This window comes from Perca fluviatilis, chromosome 5 (genome assembly GCF_010015445.1).
Source record: "Perca fluviatilis chromosome 5, GENO_Pfluv_1.0, whole genome shotgun sequence".
In the NCBI taxonomy this organism is placed as follows: Eukaryota; Metazoa; Chordata; class Actinopteri; order Perciformes; family Percidae; genus Perca; species Perca fluviatilis.
The window spans coordinates 42439473-42456676 of NC_053116.1; the positions used below are offsets into that span (position 1 = coordinate 42439473).

The 17204-nt window shown below is 40.1% G+C and overlaps 1 protein-coding gene across 1 annotated transcript; it reads left to right on the plus strand.

Annotated features, from left to right (window-relative positions):
- The first annotated feature begins 529 nt into the window (after positions 1-529).
- LOC120558563 (macrophage mannose receptor 1-like) lies at positions 530-1427 on the plus strand. Its single transcript, XM_039799612.1, has 3 exons — positions 530-807; positions 1110-1207; positions 1278-1427. The coding sequence occupies exons 1-3, from the start codon at positions 567-569 to the stop codon at positions 1410-1412; spliced, it is 474 nt and encodes a 157-aa protein (XP_039655546.1). The 5' UTR covers positions 530-566; the 3' UTR covers positions 1413-1427.
- Positions 1428-17204: the final 15777 nt, after the last annotated feature.

The window sequence follows — 17204 nt, forward strand, 5'->3', positions numbered from 1 at the left end:
ACACAGGTTAGTGCCGTTCAAAGAGCTTTCCAGCTGACTGAGCAGCAGATAATAAGACGGCAGGAATGAGAGCAGGAAAACAGCTCAGTGGGTCATCAGCATCACCACCAGAGGAAGACAGATTAGAAACATATTATAGAGATTGGACTTGTGCATGTTCACCTGCACACATCTTATAATATAAACAGAACATATGTGTTTAATTAACCTGACAAAATATTTCATATGCAGAAAAACAATATAATCTTGTTTTTTAGATTGTTTCGTAGATTTAAGGACATTTCTTATTAATGTGAAGAGACTGTTGGTAAATAAAGTTATTCATCAGTTAGTTCAGTGATGTGGTTCTTTATATCTCAGTGGATTTATTATATGTAGATATTATAAAGACATGAATCACAGATGTGGATGGATGGGAGGTTGTATGTTATGCTGCCTCTACACTTCTCTGTGCTCCATTTTCAGGGACAAATGTGACTTTTGTCTCCATCAACACTGGGATGACATGGACTGAAGCCCAGAGCTACTGCAGAGCTCTCTACACAGACCTGGCCAGTGTGAGAAACATGACAGAGAACCAGAAGGTACAGGCGATCCTACCTGGAGTATACTCTATCTGGGGTTGGATCGGCCTTTTCCGAGACTCCTGGAAGTGGTCAGATGGAAGTACCTCCTCATTCAGCTTCTGGAAGAACGGCCAACCTGATAACAACAACGAGACTTACGTGGCTGCAGACTTCAGCCAATCAGGAGCCTGGGAGGACTGGTCCTGTGACATGGAGAGAGCGTTCATTTGCTACGGTCCAGGTGAGTGCTAACCCGGGATTCAAACAGCTTTTACATTTAGATTCAGGTTTACTTTTAGCATCACATTAGAATAACACAAAAACAAGAGAAAACATCAGGTTGTGGAGAGTAAATGTGAACATGATGATGTGGATCATTTCCATGGAATAGTTAATAAAGTTAGCATGCAGTGGTGATCAGCTGCAGATGATCAGTTAGTGTTGAATCTATTGTTTAAACTGATGATGAGGAATGAACAGGATGCTGATTATTATCCACACAGAAATGTTTGAACTCATAAAGTTTGTTTGATTTTTACAAAGTGGTTCCTGTTGCAAAGAAAGTGCTGAAAGTGAAGTTTGAGAACAAGAAGAATCTGGATCTGAATGACCCTGCTGTGATGGAGGCCATGTTGAAGCAGGTAAATCAGGTTTTATACTGTTTTACCTTTATGAAAAAACAAATCAGATAAGATAAGTTTTGTGTCACAGCTGAAACAGAAGCTGAGGGCCCAGGGGCTGGACGACAACATCAAACTGAGCTGGAGGAAGCAGGCCGATGGAAAAGTCTTCCACAAGGAAGACAAGAAGACCAACAAGAGGAGGAGGAAGAGGAAGGAGCTGTAATGTTGAGTTGCTGCGTCTGTTTTCATCAGAGAAAAGTCTGGTTCTTTCCTCAAAGATGTGACGGAGCAGAATAGAGCTGCAACAATCAGCTGATGCATCCATTATTCTCTATAGTGACAATAACTTAAATGTAATGAATAGTTTAGTTTTCATTTATTATTGTTCTAGTGAGTCTTACATTCTTTATTTTAAAAGAGATCTTGAGCTTCCGTAGACTAGCTATGGATTACAAATACTAAACAGAAAAAGAACATTCTCTGGGTTCAGAAAGTAAATGTACGTTAAGAAATGTATCGGTCAAAAGACTAACATCAGCATATTATTATCAGTAGGAGCTCGGTGGCAGCAGCTCAGTCCGTAGGGAACCGGAGGGTCGCTGGTTCAAGTCCCCATACGGATCAAAGTATGGAGTGTGGATTGGTAGCTGGAGAGATGCCAGTTCACCTCCTGGGCACTGCCAAGGTGCTCTTGAGCAAGGCACTGTACCCCCCCAACCACTCAGGGCACTGGTCCAGCACTGGCAGCCCCTCCCCCACTCTGACATCTCTCCATTAGTGCATAAATAGGTCCTGAGCATGTGTATTTTAGGCCTATGTGTGTCAATAAAAAGTATAAAATTAACAATGAAGTAAAACGAAAACTATAAATGAAGGCTTATTTAGACCTATCAGTGATGTTGATAGAATAATTTAGACTTCAATAGACTGGTACCTTCATTATAAAGCTCTAATATGTTTTGCGGCTCCAGACAGATTTCTATTTTTGGCGATGTCTCTGTTGATAGTAACGGTTAATGACCTCTGGATTATTCCAAGTGTTTTAATCAATTAATACTAGGGTTGGATATCGTTTGGTTTTTTTCCGATACCGGTGCTAAATCGATACTTTTAAAACGGTGCTGGTGCATGAACAGTGCCTGAACCGGTGCCTGAACCAAAATATATATAGTATATTTATAATACAAAATATTTAAAAAAAGGACCACAAAATGACAGTCGGCAACATTAAAGAACGGCTTGTTTATTGCTAAGGCCATATGGTCAAAATTAAATAATTGATTAATAATTAGTGCTGTCAAACGATTAAAATATTTAATCGCGATTAATTGCATTAATGTCATAGTTAACTCGCAATTAATCGCACATTTTTATCTATTCTAAATGTCCCTTAATTTCTTTTTGTCCCATTATTTTTTCTCATTTTAATGCTTTTATCAACATGGAAAAGTGGATCGGCTTGCTTTGTGCAAATGTTTTTTTCATTGAAAACAACATTGGTATATACTGTAGCGTTCAATCTCACACTAATCCATTGTCGCGTGGCTTTGATGAGGGGGCGGACAATTCGCATCGGCTGTGTGCTTGGCCATCAGCTGTGTGCTTGGCCATCAGCTGTGTGCTTGGCCATCAGTATCAGCTGTGTGCTTGGCCATCAGCTGTGTGCGTGGCCATCAGCTGTGTGCTTGGCCATCAGCATCAGCTGTGTGTTTGGCCATCAGCTGTGTGCTTGGCCATCAGTATCAGCTGTGTGCTTGGCCATCAGCTGTGTGCTTGGCCATCAGTATCAGCTGTGTGCTTGGCCATCAGCTGTGTGCTTGGCCATCAGCTGTGTGCTTGGCCATTAAGTGGTATTTCAGACTGGACATGCTGCGATGATAGCTCAGTTCACAACCACCAAACACACAGATCACTTTGGTCTTGTCAATGGAACCATTTGGCAACTTTTTAAAAGTAAACTTTCCATTCAGAATCTTATTGGCGTCCATTTCAGTGTCTCACGTTCACCATCCACTCAAAACGTAACGTTAGCCTGCTACTCTTTGGCCGGCTCCAAGCCCAAACCAGTGTGTGCAGCGTGCCTGTTGTTTTGTTTGCGGTCTAGTTAGATCCGGTGTGGTGTTGTAGTTTTTCTAACGTTACTAGTTTTTGCAACAGCATGTGAAAAAAACAGCACCGTCTGTGTTGTTTTTCCGACATCGGCAGCTGCAGTCAGACCGTTACGTCCCGCTGTTGGAATCCTCTACAGGGAAATACAGTCACACTTTACACCGCTTAATGTCAGCTGTCAGCATTTTAACCATTGTGTTTAATCCAGCTACTAGCTAATGGTAATCTAGCGTCCCGTCCAGTGATGCTTCTGAAAAAAAAAAAAAAAAAGTCAGGCACCGAAATGCGGCACAGAAATGTTCCTTCTTATTCGGTCACGTACCATTTACGTCGGAACTGGTGCTCTATTGGCACTGCATCTCGGTACCCAACCCTAGTTAATACTTTTAGTTATAACAGAAATAGTAAATATATTCACAGCTTCTCAAACATGAAGATTTGATGCTTTTCTTTGTTATATTTGATCATAAACTTAATATATTTGGGCTTTAGACTGTTGTTAGAATAAAACAAGACTTTAGTATTTATCTGATATATCGTCCGTGGGGATAGGATATAACTGACATGTTTTACTGATTTATCATATTTTATGTTTATGTTTTTTCAGGTTGTGGTGGAGATGTTTTAACATTAACATTATTTAATTTGTTTAAAATATAAATTATCTTTAGTGTTGAATTTATAAAATCTATATTCATCAGACTAAATCTCTTTCTTCATGTGAGAGTAATATTATAAAGTAATTATATGTATGATTGTTGTTCTGTCACCTTATTAGAGATGCAAACTTTAAACATTTACCTTTAGTTAATCATGAGACTTATGTGTCTGTAACATCTTCTAAACTAAAATACTAAATATTTACAGCTTCTAGCTTCTTCAATATGACGATTTGAGGATTTTTATTTGTCATAAACTTAATATATTTTCGTAAGAAATAAAAGAGTTTTTTAAGAGTGAATTTCAATACAAATTGTTTTGTTCTCATGAATTTAATAAAGTTGTGAAAATAATGAACTAACAAAAAGAGTTTGAATCTTTTCTTTAAAGGGGTGATAGAATGCAAAACCGATTTTACCCTGTCATAGTTGAATAACGACAGTTCGGTGGGTAAATAGGACATACATAGAAGCTCAAAGTCCCACTGACACCCTTTACTATGAAAATCTCATATTTTGAAACTGCCGCTGAAAACGGGCGAATCCCAACAAAGCTGAGTTGCTTACGCAAGCATCTCAAAATCCGGAACCTTAAGAGAACAGTCACGCCCCAACATTTACATAGGCTACACAACTGACCTGAGATCAGTTAGTACATTTACATAGGCTACACAACTGACCTGAGATCAGGTAGTCTTCTGAATCTAGCTAGGTCACGCAGATCTCTGCTATTCCATTACAAAATTCACTTCTGAAACTTTTTTATGCGAGAAATCAACCATATAAAGCTCAAATATGGGCCGCTTTACGAAAAAGGATGGCTAATTGCAAATTATTTCCGACTGTGTGTCGGAGTTTAGTGCCGGTGTTGGTGCTGCCTGGGTTGCTACATCGCCGCCCTGACGCAGTGTCAGCGAGCCTTATTACCGCCGCAATCTTTTACCGCAGCCCGGGTTCCAGTTAATCTTATAATGGGTATGTGTGTTGAGTTATTTAAACAAACAATCGGAAATAAAGCCTCTTGTCCGCGAGTCTCATTGATAGAGCGGCGGTGAGATGGAGTCCATCAATGAGAGCTAGCTAGCCTCCTCCTAACTCTGACATTCACAAAAATACATTCAATTGATATCCGAAATCGGACAAGTGTTAGCTAAGCTTTGTAAGACCGCGAGGAACCTGTAATATTCATGCGGTGAACGAAATTCAAACTGTAAATATAATTTAGTTATGGCGAAGTGTAGCTAGCTAGCGCCGGTATTTCCCCATTGTAATGAATGGGACATATAGCAAGCAGCTGCTCGTCCTAAAAAAAAAACGCGCCTCAACGTTCATAAAAATGCCTTAAAATCAAATCCGGACACAACGGTTAGCTTTATAAGACATTGGGGAATGATGTTGTATAAGTGGCGTGCGAAATTCAAACTGTAAATATAATTTAGTTATGGCGACAGTGTAGCTAGCTAGCGCGGTATTTCCCCATTGTAATGAATGGGACATATTGCAAGCAGCTGCTCGTCCTACAAAGACGCGCCTCACGTTCATAAAAATGCCTTAAAATCAAAGTGGTGTGACGAAATTCAAACCGTAAATATATTATAGTTATGCCGCAGCTGGCCGGGAGCCCGGTATGCAGTATCCACAAAGGGTGACTTTGCGCTGGGTATGGAGCCCAGCAGGCTGCCGCTTTCTCGTCAGACTGTGTGGAGCTCCTAAAGTCCGGCACGTCTTACCAAATTTGCAATTAGCCATCAAATTTTGCAAAACGGCCCATATTTCAGCTTTATATAGTTGATTTCCGCTTAAAAAGTCTCAGAAGTGAATTTGGTAATGAAACATTGAAGTGTCTGGAATATGAGATTCTGTCGCTCTCTAATATATGTGTATTGGGGATTCGCTCAACCAATCAGCGCGCGTCTCTAATATGCGTTATGGCAAGTCGGCTCCAACCAATCAGCACGCAAGCTCATCTAAATATTCATGACCATACCATAATTGGAAGAAAAGCTCTTGTTACAAATAGGGCCAAAACACAGGGATGCATAAGGGCCAATAAAATATCAACCAGGCCATTTTCAGCCCAACCAATGTTACATACCCCATTAGGAGACCATAAGGAACAGTGTGAAATACCCTATATAATCATTCTATCACCCCTTTAACTATTTAAAACATGAGTTGGTGGTTAGTGTAACAGCCTGGAAATGCGAGATAGAAATGATCACTCAGAAAACGATGTTTTCTCTCCGGTAGCTCCAACAAGAATTAGGCATCGCACTGAGAACTCCCGCTTCCGACCTTGTAGACATAACTAATCAATCACGGATCAGCTTTTTAACAAGCTTTTAATACATGTGTTTACATTTACTTTTATAAATTTACTTCAGTAATGAATTGAATTATGATCTCTTTGATCTTTGACTCAACAATTTCAAAATTGTATATCAAATCGCCCCATTACATTAGCCGAATGACTCAGCATTTTCTGTTTCTATTAGTTGTGTTCTTGCATTGAACAAGAAGAAACAGAAACATTCTTTAATTCAGAGAAACATAAAGTGTCAAACACATGATGACTTTGTCTCTTACCTGTATTCTGTTACCAGGTGTGTCTCTAGGATGTGTGATGGTGTTATTCCTGTCTCTTACCTGTATTCTGTTACCAGGTGTGTCTCTAGGATGTGTGATGGTGTTATTCCTGTCTCTTACCTGTATTCTGTTACCAGGTGTGTCTCTAGGATGTGTGATGGTGTTATTCCTGTCTCTTACCTGTATTCTGTTACCAGGTGTGTCTCTAGGATGTGTGATGGTGTTATTCCTGTCTCTTACCTGTATTCTGTTACCAGGTGTGTCTCTAGGATGTGTGATGGTGTTATTCCTGTCTCTTACCTGTATTCTGTTACCAGGTGTGTCTCTAGGATGTGTGGTGGTGTTATTCCTGTCTCTTACCTGTATTCTGTTACCAGGTGTGTCTCTAGGATGTGTGATGGTGTTATTCCTGTCTCTTACCTGTATTCTGTTACCAGGTGTGTCTCTAGGATGTGTGATGGTGTTATTCCTGTCTCTTACCTGTATTCTGTTACCAGGTGTGTCTCTAGGATGTGTGGTGGTGTTATTCCTGTCTCTTACCTGTATTCTGTTACCAGGTGTGTCTCTAGGATGTTAGCACAGATCTTGCCAGCAGAGGGCGCCCTCCCTCTCTGCATTATACCGGGGCCAGCAATGTATGATAAACAGACTCTCTGGCTGCTAGTTTAATGGTTGACTCAATATTGTCATAACTCAGCTGTTTTCATATCAGAGGACAGATGATGTGGAGCTGCTTCCAAAAAGAAGAGGACACAGAGAAACAGCAGCAGCAGCAACGGTACAGGTAGGTTATTATGGGCTGGATGAAGGGCCAGCTGATTGGTTCATGAGAAAAGGGAAGAAGTCTACATAATAAGTAGTCAATACTGTTTAAATATTATCACATTAAATGTTCTTCTTGAATCTGTTTTATATCCAAACTAAATAAACTGGTGTTGGAACTGATATTTCAGAAATGTAATCCAATCAGAACCTTGTGACTCTGAATACATTTAGGAATCATTGGCGATACCCAGCCCTAATATTTTCATATTGCATTTAACAATTAAGCACTGTTTTTCTTCTTCTTTTCTCTGTAGTAAGCTGAGACATGTGGCTATAGCGTTGCGTTGTCTGTGTATATGATACATGTGTTTACAGCAGTGTATTTTAATAATTTTACAGATGTATGACTTGGACGGAAATAAAAAACCTCTATTCTAGCCTCTGTAACTCTGTGTCAGTAAGGCCTGGAATCAACCTGACCTTTGTAACAAAAACTTGAGAGTGATACATTTCCAATGATATCAGGCACACCCCAGAGTGTCAAAGTATATGGGAGCTGTACCACTTTTAATTTGGGTATGACGTTTAGACCAAAGAGCATGGGATTTCAAGCGTTTCTTAAGAGGTTAAACTATGAAGGTCATGGTGGAGGCCTCATGTTTTAAAAAGACCTTTTTAAAAGAAGATCTTGCCCAGGTAAACATCAGATGGGGGGGCTAAAAATCGACCTATCTATCTATGTATCTATCTAGAGACCTGCTTCCTCACACTGCACTGCCTGCTTCATCTCTCACTGCTAGTACCTTTACTGCAGTATGGTCTGAATGCAGGACTTTAACTTGTAATGGAGTATTATCACAGTGTGTGTTAGTATATTTTCATTATATATAAATGATTTACCTGATTATTGTTTAAATGTTGATGTCCAGCTTTACGCTGATAATGCTGTGATTTTTACTGAAGGAAAAAATCCTGAGGAGGCAGCACGTGTGCTCACAACAGCTCTTACACATATACAAACATGGCTCAATAGATCATGTCTTATTTTAAATGCAAAAAAAACTGTTTGTTTATATTTGTCAAAGCAACCTTCTACCATTACGCCTTCTCAATTCGGGGTGTTTTTGGGCACAGAGGAGTTGGAAATTGTAACTGAGTTTAAATACTTGGGCGTGATTATAGATTCCAAACTTTCTTTAAAAAATCATGTTAAAATGATTTCCAACAGAATTAAATTTAGTCTTTGTAATTTTAAGCAAATTAGAGGATCTTTGTCAGATAAGGCTGCCCTGATGTTCTTGCACTCAATGATATTTTCACATCTAAACTACTGCATCACCAGCTGGTCTATGTCGGGTTCTACTATCCTAAAAGCAGTTGAGCTTTTGTACAAAAAGGCACTCAAAATTTTAGATAAAAAACCTTTTTCTTATCATCATTGCAAAATCTTAGAGAAATACAACTTATTGACTTTTGAAAATTTTTGTAAATTTTCCTCAATATGCTTAGTATTAGTATAAGTATTACATGGCTTGGCGCCACCCCCATTGCAAGAATTTATTAAATACAGACAGACTCAGATTACTAGAGCTGTTGTAAACAGGGACAGTGAGGTTCCTTTTAGAAAAACTTCTTTTAGCCAAAATGCATTATCTATTAAAGGCAGTGCATTATGGAACACAATACCCACAACTATAAGGGAATGTCCCACTCTTGCCACCTTTAAGAGCCAGGTAAAGGTGTGGCTCAGAGCTACCCAAACGTGCAATCACCTCTGACTGCATTCTGTACCGTAATAGCCCATAGAGTATACTAATGAATTGCGTCTTTGTCTTAACTCATAAAGTGTCTTGATTGATTGATTTGATTTGTTTTTCCTTGCGTCATAGAACAAATATTATTACTGTATATATTTTGTCTTCGAGCTAACCAAGTATGGGTTACCCCTACATGTATGCTATACTGTATTAGCTTAGTGAAGCATATGTATGTTGTGTCTCTGTTTTAACATTTACTAAAAATTTGTCCTGTTCTTTTTTTCTTTCATTCTGTTTTATCCTAATTTAAATAGCAAATGTTAATAGTGTTTTTCTTATGCCCTGTTATTGTAATCTATATCTGCCAAATGGGACTACAGATGGAAATTAGCCTTTGGGCTACAATCTGGCACTTTTACGTGTACTGCTGTACATGTTCATTAAATGTGCATTGTCCTGAAAATAAAATAAATAAAATAAAAAAAAATACTTTTACTGCAGTAAAGGCTCTGTATTTCTCTCAGGTGTGTTTCTGTGTTACCTGACAGCAGCCATCTCCTCCTCAGTGAACTGACGCGCCGCCGCATCGCTCAGCAGCCAAACAAACAGCGCCACGCACACGGGAGCGCGCATGGAGAGACACGAGGAGACCCGGGAGCGAGCCACGGGCCAACACGGTTACACAAAACACAGAAAACACACAAAGAAGAGAAGGAGACACACAGGAACAGGGGAGTTTCTGCTGGTGGTGTGTTAGCTGTCAGGAAGTGAACGATGTACGCATTCGTTGTCCGGTGTGCTGACGAGTTAGCAAATGTCCCGCCCTACTCTGCCTTTCTCTGCCTCTGATTGGCTAACCCTGGTGTTCTTACCCTAACTCTAACCAATCCAACTAAAGAAGGCAACGAGTAGTAGAAAGTTTGATAAATGATTCTGCCATATATTATATATTATATTACTGAATTATAATTATAGATTCATTCATGTTTGCATCACATCTAGTTGTATTCATCCATTTTCTTCCTCTTATGTGCTCTGTGTCCCGGTGTCAGCAAATTGACAATTATCTGCCCCGATAATAGGCCAGGCTGATAATGAGTTGACCCCTAAAGTAGATGTTTAGGCTGCTTGCAGCAGTTCCTCTCAGGAGTTTGTTACAACATTCAAATCATTCTGTGTTTGCATAGAAAGTCAAAGCAGCGTTGGAGGAAGTATTCAGATCCTTCTCTGGAAATGAACTAGTGACTAAATGTGGCACAATACAACTCTTCTCTCTGTAGGACATGGATGTTTTAATACATGGACAAACTACAATAATACAAGATAAATTCATGCATTGAAAATGTTACTTTAATGAAAGTATTTAATTATAATCCAGAAAATGTACTTGCTCAATTTAACAAAATAAAATAAGATTGACTTTATTGATCCAAAGGAAATTAGTCTTGGACACATCCAGTATCTGCTGTTAGGAAATACAACACAACATAGAGCATACACACAAACAAACATACATACAGTACGCAGACTGGTACTACTCTGCATGGACACACTCGTAGCATGGACACCTCTCGTAGCATGGACACACTCGTAGCATGGACATCATCGTAGCATGGACACACTCGTAGCATGGACACACTCGTAGCTTGGAGACACATGTAGCACGGAGACACTTGTAGCATGAACACAGCCAACAAAACTGCACACTGCCGTTGAACGACACATCATGATAGTGTACATAATATGAGCAGTAAGGGTAAGCAGCAGTCAGGGATGGACTGGGGCTAAACAACAGCCCTGGACTTTCTCCCAAATAGGCCCATTATCCGGCCATTCGCCCCTAGCTGTGCGCCACAATACTGTAGCCTATCAGACAAGGTATTCACAGCAAGTTAACATCTCACAACCAATGATGATAACTGGGGTTGTATTTATTAATGAAGCCTCAGCCTTCAAATAAAAACTAAAAATGCCATTACATCTGCATTGAAAATAAAATACAAATAATGAAATATCACTGGCTACAGAAACCCCAAATTACAGTACAGAGTATTACTGACAACACTTTCAGAGATAAAGTAGGTTACTGGCTGTACCTGAACATGGGGATTAGATATGTTGTAGGCCTATACCTAAACTACACTGAGATTGTTAGTTACTACTATAACTATTCAAATATAAATGTATATAACATGTGTTGCTTTGTGTTAAAGAATTAGCATTGAATCACCTATTTAATATTTTGTCAATGTCATATTACACTTTTGATTCATATTAAGGCTGTGAAATGATGAAAATGACTAGGCCCTATCAATTTTTTCTGTGAAGCTTTCACAAACAACCACCAGGTCTTTGCCAGTTCCACAATAGTAAACACAAATACGAAAGACAAGGAAAAACTGCACTCTGATGGAAGACAGACAGAAAGTGCAAGCAGCCTAATTGCTCTACCCCCATTTAAAATGAATGGAAAGGTCTGTGTTTTCATCACCTCGTCTGACGGCCAACACAGTCAGTTTGAACACAGCTCTGGCTGGTTTGCCATCGAGGACTTAGATGGACAGGGGGACAAAGGAGTTGTTAATGCCGTCAAGCCTTCAGCGGGAGACTCTGAAGCATCTCCCTGAAGGGAGAAGCTGGTACTCAGGGTGCAGGACATGGGGGGGCTCTGAAATGATCTTCTGCGCCTGAGGACAGTTTGGCTAAAGACAGCTGGAGAGTGGGATGCTGTCTGACTCTTTGTGTTCAGGTCTTTTCAGCAGATGTAACACTGAATGAAAATGCTGACTGTGGTATCATTTATTCCTGATCACAGGTTGATCTATAACAGTGTCAATCTTAGTCTTTGCTAACCACAGACTGTTATTGTTGACAGCTAAAGTTAACTGCAAAGTCATAGTCTATATTGACTACATTTAATTTCTGGGATTGCTCCGGTGCCGCTAGAATTTCCACCAGATGTCCTTCATTTGGGCCGGATGTCCATCTCTGCAGGGTAAATCCAGACAGCTAGCTAGACTATTTGTCCAATTTGAGTTTTCTGTTGCACCACTAAAACTACTTTTGAACGTACACATGTTCCACCAAAACCAAAGTTCTGACAAAACGTTTTTTAAACATTGAAAAAAAAGCCTCACACACTGCACTATCATAGCTGTAATGTAAATGTAAGCAATGCTGCATGTACACTCATTAGTGTACAGGATGAACTTACACATCTGAGGAGCGCAAGCTACTTAATTGGGTATTAATTATGTGAACGCTAGCACGAAACAGGTGTACATGTCCCAGAAGACTTTCACCCTTCGCTGTTTTAATCCAAACCACCACCTTTCTCCTAATCTTAACTAGTCGTTCTGGTGTCTAAACTCAACTGTTGTCGCTGCATGGCGCTCACCTTGTTGTCGGCTAACCTCTCAAAGGTTCGGGACATCACGGTGTTCAGTCATATCTTCTCGCTAAATTAGTTATTCATGTGTTACGTGGGATATCATACAACCTTAATTCTGATTGGATGGGTGACGTTTTGGGAATAGGAGGCGTTTGGGGTGCAGCCAGGGGTATAAATTACAGAGAACACACACCGCTTGCTCAGATTTCATCAGGTTTCTACTTTCAAACTACTGTCTGGACATTGTTGAATTCGCCCAAAAATACTACCATTGCCTGTTTCAGGCACTGGAATCCCAGGGTGTATAGTTCTCTTATCTCTTTCTTTGATATTATACTGTATATTCTACATATAGGTTACAAGCGAGTTTGTTCTCTTTCATAGTAGCTTCTAGGCTAGGCTACGTCTCAATAAAGCTCATCTGCATCAATCTTCCTCTTACATATACAAACCCTGTTAGATGGACTGACCTCTATCATAAAGAATTTGAAAAAATTAGAGACGCACCGATTGACCGGCTGGTGACCGGAATTGGCGACCGGCCGGTCAGTCTGACATATGCCAATTTTATGCCAGTCAAATGCTGTAAATAAATACAGTGTTTTTAAAATTTCTGCCGCCGCGGTATCAGAAATAGGGCAGACGCAAAACAGGGTTTCCACTATGTATACACAGCGCACTGCCGCTTATGAAAAGTCATAAAGTCGTAATTACACGACTCTGCAGAGCCGTCTGCTCTACTGAACTCAAGCGAGCTGTCATCTGCTCTCTCTCCCCTTTAGGGTGAGCAACTGGAACAGTGACAGGACGTCATCACACATTTGTCACTCAATCTTAGGCAAAGTGACAAACAAGTGAAATCCGTACTCACGCAGGTCCCGTGAAATATGACAGCTACAGTTTATTGGAAAATAGCATTGTGGACACTGACTTTGATGAATTTACTGTTTATCAGACCCCAGATGAGACAAGAAGCTAACGTTAGTGAACGCTGCGGTGACGGTCTCTCTGCCTGTGCCTCCCCGTTGCAGGAGACACTGTATTCCTCCGACACGCTGCATTAACGTTACTGTTTTAAAACCGTTTCCAGGTTAGTGTGGGTGCATACCGCTCAAAACCAACATGAAAAACGTAGCTAGTAGTGTTCAGTCAGCAGTTTGTTGTTAAACAGTGTGTAAAATGAGCAGTGATGTTAAATCACTGGTTTCAGGTAACACCACCCTACGCTACCGTCTATTTGCTGGATGGTTTCAAGGTAACGCCACCCTACGCTACCGTCTATTTGCTGGATGGTTTCAAGGTAACGCCACCCTACGCTACCGTCTATTTGCTGGATGGTTTCAAGCTAACGGTCGGTAGCTAACGTTAGCAGATAAGCCAGTTGACAGCGACGTTATTGTTCACATTTTGGCACAATGTTTCTGACCCTAGTAGTGGTCATAGTGACTGAAAGTGTGATGTGAGATGCTAAAAAGAAACTATACGCGGTTTTCAGGTAACGTTACTTTTTGATGTTCAAAAAAGTAACCCCCCCCCCCAATGTTCTATGTTCTTAAAGAAAAGATCGAAAATAAATATTTGTGTGAGCTGTAAAGTGGCTAGAAAAATTAAATCGGAATCGGCTAAAATCGGTATCGGCAGGTCAAATTCAATGAGAAATTGGAAATCGGAATCAGCCTACAAAGTTGTAATCTGTGCATGTCTAGAAAAAATACATTTGATACAAACCTTCACTGTTGTTAGCTGCCTTTTCTCTCTTCGTACGTGCTCTTTCAATGTGTTCTTTGTTGGTGAAGAGCATGTAGTGTTCTGAGTGAAAACATTTTGGACATCTTCAGAGTTTAAGTTAAATGCCAATATGGCTTTTTCAGCTACTGTACTCTCTATGGTTTGCAGGTTCACCCATAAGTGTGGACATTGCACAAACTTTGCCCAACTTTTCTGTGAAAAGGGGGTTACAGGACTTTTTACACTTGAAGCTAAGTGGATACAACACCTCATTTTTACCTCAGTATTACTAGCATGAGCAGTTTGGTACTTATAAGATGTGTTGCATACATTGGCCCTCATTTATTAACCTAACGTAGAAACCAGCGCAGATATTAGCGCAGAAATCGTCTTACGACAGGCTTCACGTGGGATTCATGAAACGTTCGTATCACACCAATCAGAGCATATGAATGGTCGTACATTGATAAATGCGGCTGGAAACGATCATAATTTAAATATCACGCCCCAATATATTCTCGGTTTTGAGGCCTCGCCCCTACAATTTATGACATGGCGAGACGTAATACGGCTGAGAAGCGGCACTTTTCAGAGGTGGAGATTGAAACCCTGATATCTCCGGTTCATTTGCACTAACATGTGTACTATTTGGTAGCCTGAAAACTGGTATTAAAGGCTCTAGAAAGAATGTGGGATGGAAAGAGATCACTGATGCGGTCAACAGTGTTGCCGTAGTAAATCAGACTCCAGCTGAAGTTTAGCCTATTTAATTTATACATCCTTGACACATTTTCTATAGCCCTAATAGTAATATACAGGCTTCTATTGCAATCTCTTAGGCCTACATGGTGTACCTATATTTAAATAAACACACGGTAGCGGAGTTTATGCAGCGTCTTTTATTTTACTTGTGTTTTTTTTTCATGAGTCAGAACGAGGCAACAGCTGACAGAGAGCGCGTGTCCTCTGCCCTTCGTGCTGGACCACCACCTCGACCCTGTCTCCTGATAGAAGAGGGGCTGGAAAAACAAGCCAAAATAACTCGGTCAATGTCAGAAATAAATCATTCACAGAGAAATGAAAACCTGAATAATAAATAAAAATGTTGTGCATCGTCAGGTTTCCTGTATTGAGTATCATTGCCAAACATAACACTATAGGCTACCTTTTAAAAGAGGAATAATATCCTGTCTCCTTGGTATAGCGCCCAGTTGGGACTGTGCTGGACACTGCTCTCTGGGCATCGGGTCATCTGGCTCCATCGCTACATTCATGGCACCCAGTTTTCCTGCGAGATGTTGTGCAGAACACCACAGGCTAAAACAATGTTGCAGACATTTTCTGCCGTGTATAGGGTCCCCCCCGCTGATGCAAGCCATCTGCCCTTAAACAATCCGATGGAGCGCTCCACCGTGGCACGTGCGCGTACGTGTGCACTGTTGTACCGGCTCATAGAGGTCTTCTAAAAGAGCCAGATCTGCCATTGCTGATAAGTGATCAACTGATGACTTCTCCTTCTCCTGTTAAACTGAGTAGGCTATGTGCTGCACCGCAAGGCCACACTGACTCGGAAACTTGCATACACGAGTTCAGACCAGACGTGACATTTTATCGCAGCCTACACTAACGTTCAAATTGATAAATGCCGAGCTTTGCGTAGGAATCGGTGTACGCCCGTCCTACGCCTGTTTTAGGTCGTACGCACGTTTCATAAATGAGGGCCATTGTGTGTTGTTACATTGTGTTGATGGGTTAGAATAGAAAGATAAAACGCAACATCTCACCACTGATATTGAGGCTAGCCCATCATAATCTGCTGTACAAGAACAAGTTCATCTGTACAAAATCTTAATATACACAACATGTTTAATGATTACAGCAAAGATTAATTCTCAAGAACGCAGCTTCCTGGTCACCGACAAAGATTCTTTTGGCTCCTCTCTCGAATCTTTGGTCATTATTTACTTTGGTTGTCAAGGAAACATTAAGATTAGTAATCCTGCTTATTTGCTGGTTTAAAAAAGTAAGAGTTTGATATTTTGTGTCCATTGTGCATACAACAAAGTTGGAAACAATGTCTCTAGTACTTATACGATTTTTTTTTTACTTTTTTACATGACCTCAGCAAAAACAGCGTACACAGCAGTGAGGAAAGTATTACATTCCTAATTTCGAGGTCCGACCCACTGCCTAAACAGAATGGCATCAAACATGTTTTTGAGAAGATGTGCTGTTGCCTAACATGCAAATAACTGTTTCCTCTGATTTCCATGAAATCAAGTGATCCTGAACAATGAGTGAAATGAGCAGCGACCTGTCTGAAGTCACACAGTGAGGAGGACGGAGAGCAGACAAGATGGACAAACTTCTTCTGATCATCATGGCTGCATCAGGTGAGTGTTTATTAGGTTTTATAAATGTTTATAGTCTTTTATTACACATCTATATATCCTTGTGGCTATAGAACTCTTATCAGAACAATATTAAGACACAATTTAGTTAAATTATTATCTTATGTTTAAGTCAAGTCATGTTTAGTTATACAGCACATGGGCCTCACTTTAAACATGTTCCTCTTGTTACCTTAGAGGACTAAAATGTCTCCTTTCAAAAAACTGCTTTAAAGATATAGTCGCCTGGGTGGCCTAGTGGTAGGACGTGCCCCCATGTGTGGAGGCTCGGTCCTTGACAGGAAGGTTGTGGTTATGAGTGCGGCTTTCCTGCGTGTCATTCCCCCCGCTCTCTCTCCCTGAATACCGAAAGGAAATAATCTTTAAAAAAATACTTTATATTAATATTATAGTTAAATATTTTAACTGACTTCAGTCCTGATCATAACTACCAACAACTCATTCATATTTAGAATTTTAGCCCTTTAAATGTCACTTTATGTACATAAAGTAAAAAAAAAAAAAACAGGTGAAAATGAATTATTTTCGGTATACTAAATGCTGAAGGAATTTATTTTTCTCTTGTTCAGTCTTGAGTAAGTTAATGATTAGCAACAACATTAATTTAAA

Coding starts and splice junctions, on each gene's coding strand:
- LOC120558563 (XM_039799612.1), top strand. CDS start 567: ATGACAGAGAACCAGAAGGTACAGGCGATCCTACCTGGAGTATACTCT. Junction 808..1,109: donor GTTCATTTGCTACGGTCCAG/GTGAGTGCTAAC, acceptor ATTTTTACAAAG/TGGTTCCTGTTGCAAAGAAA. Junction 1,208..1,277: donor TGGAGGCCATGTTGAAGCAG/GTAAATCAGGTT, acceptor TTTGTGTCACAG/CTGAAACAGAAGCTGAGGGC.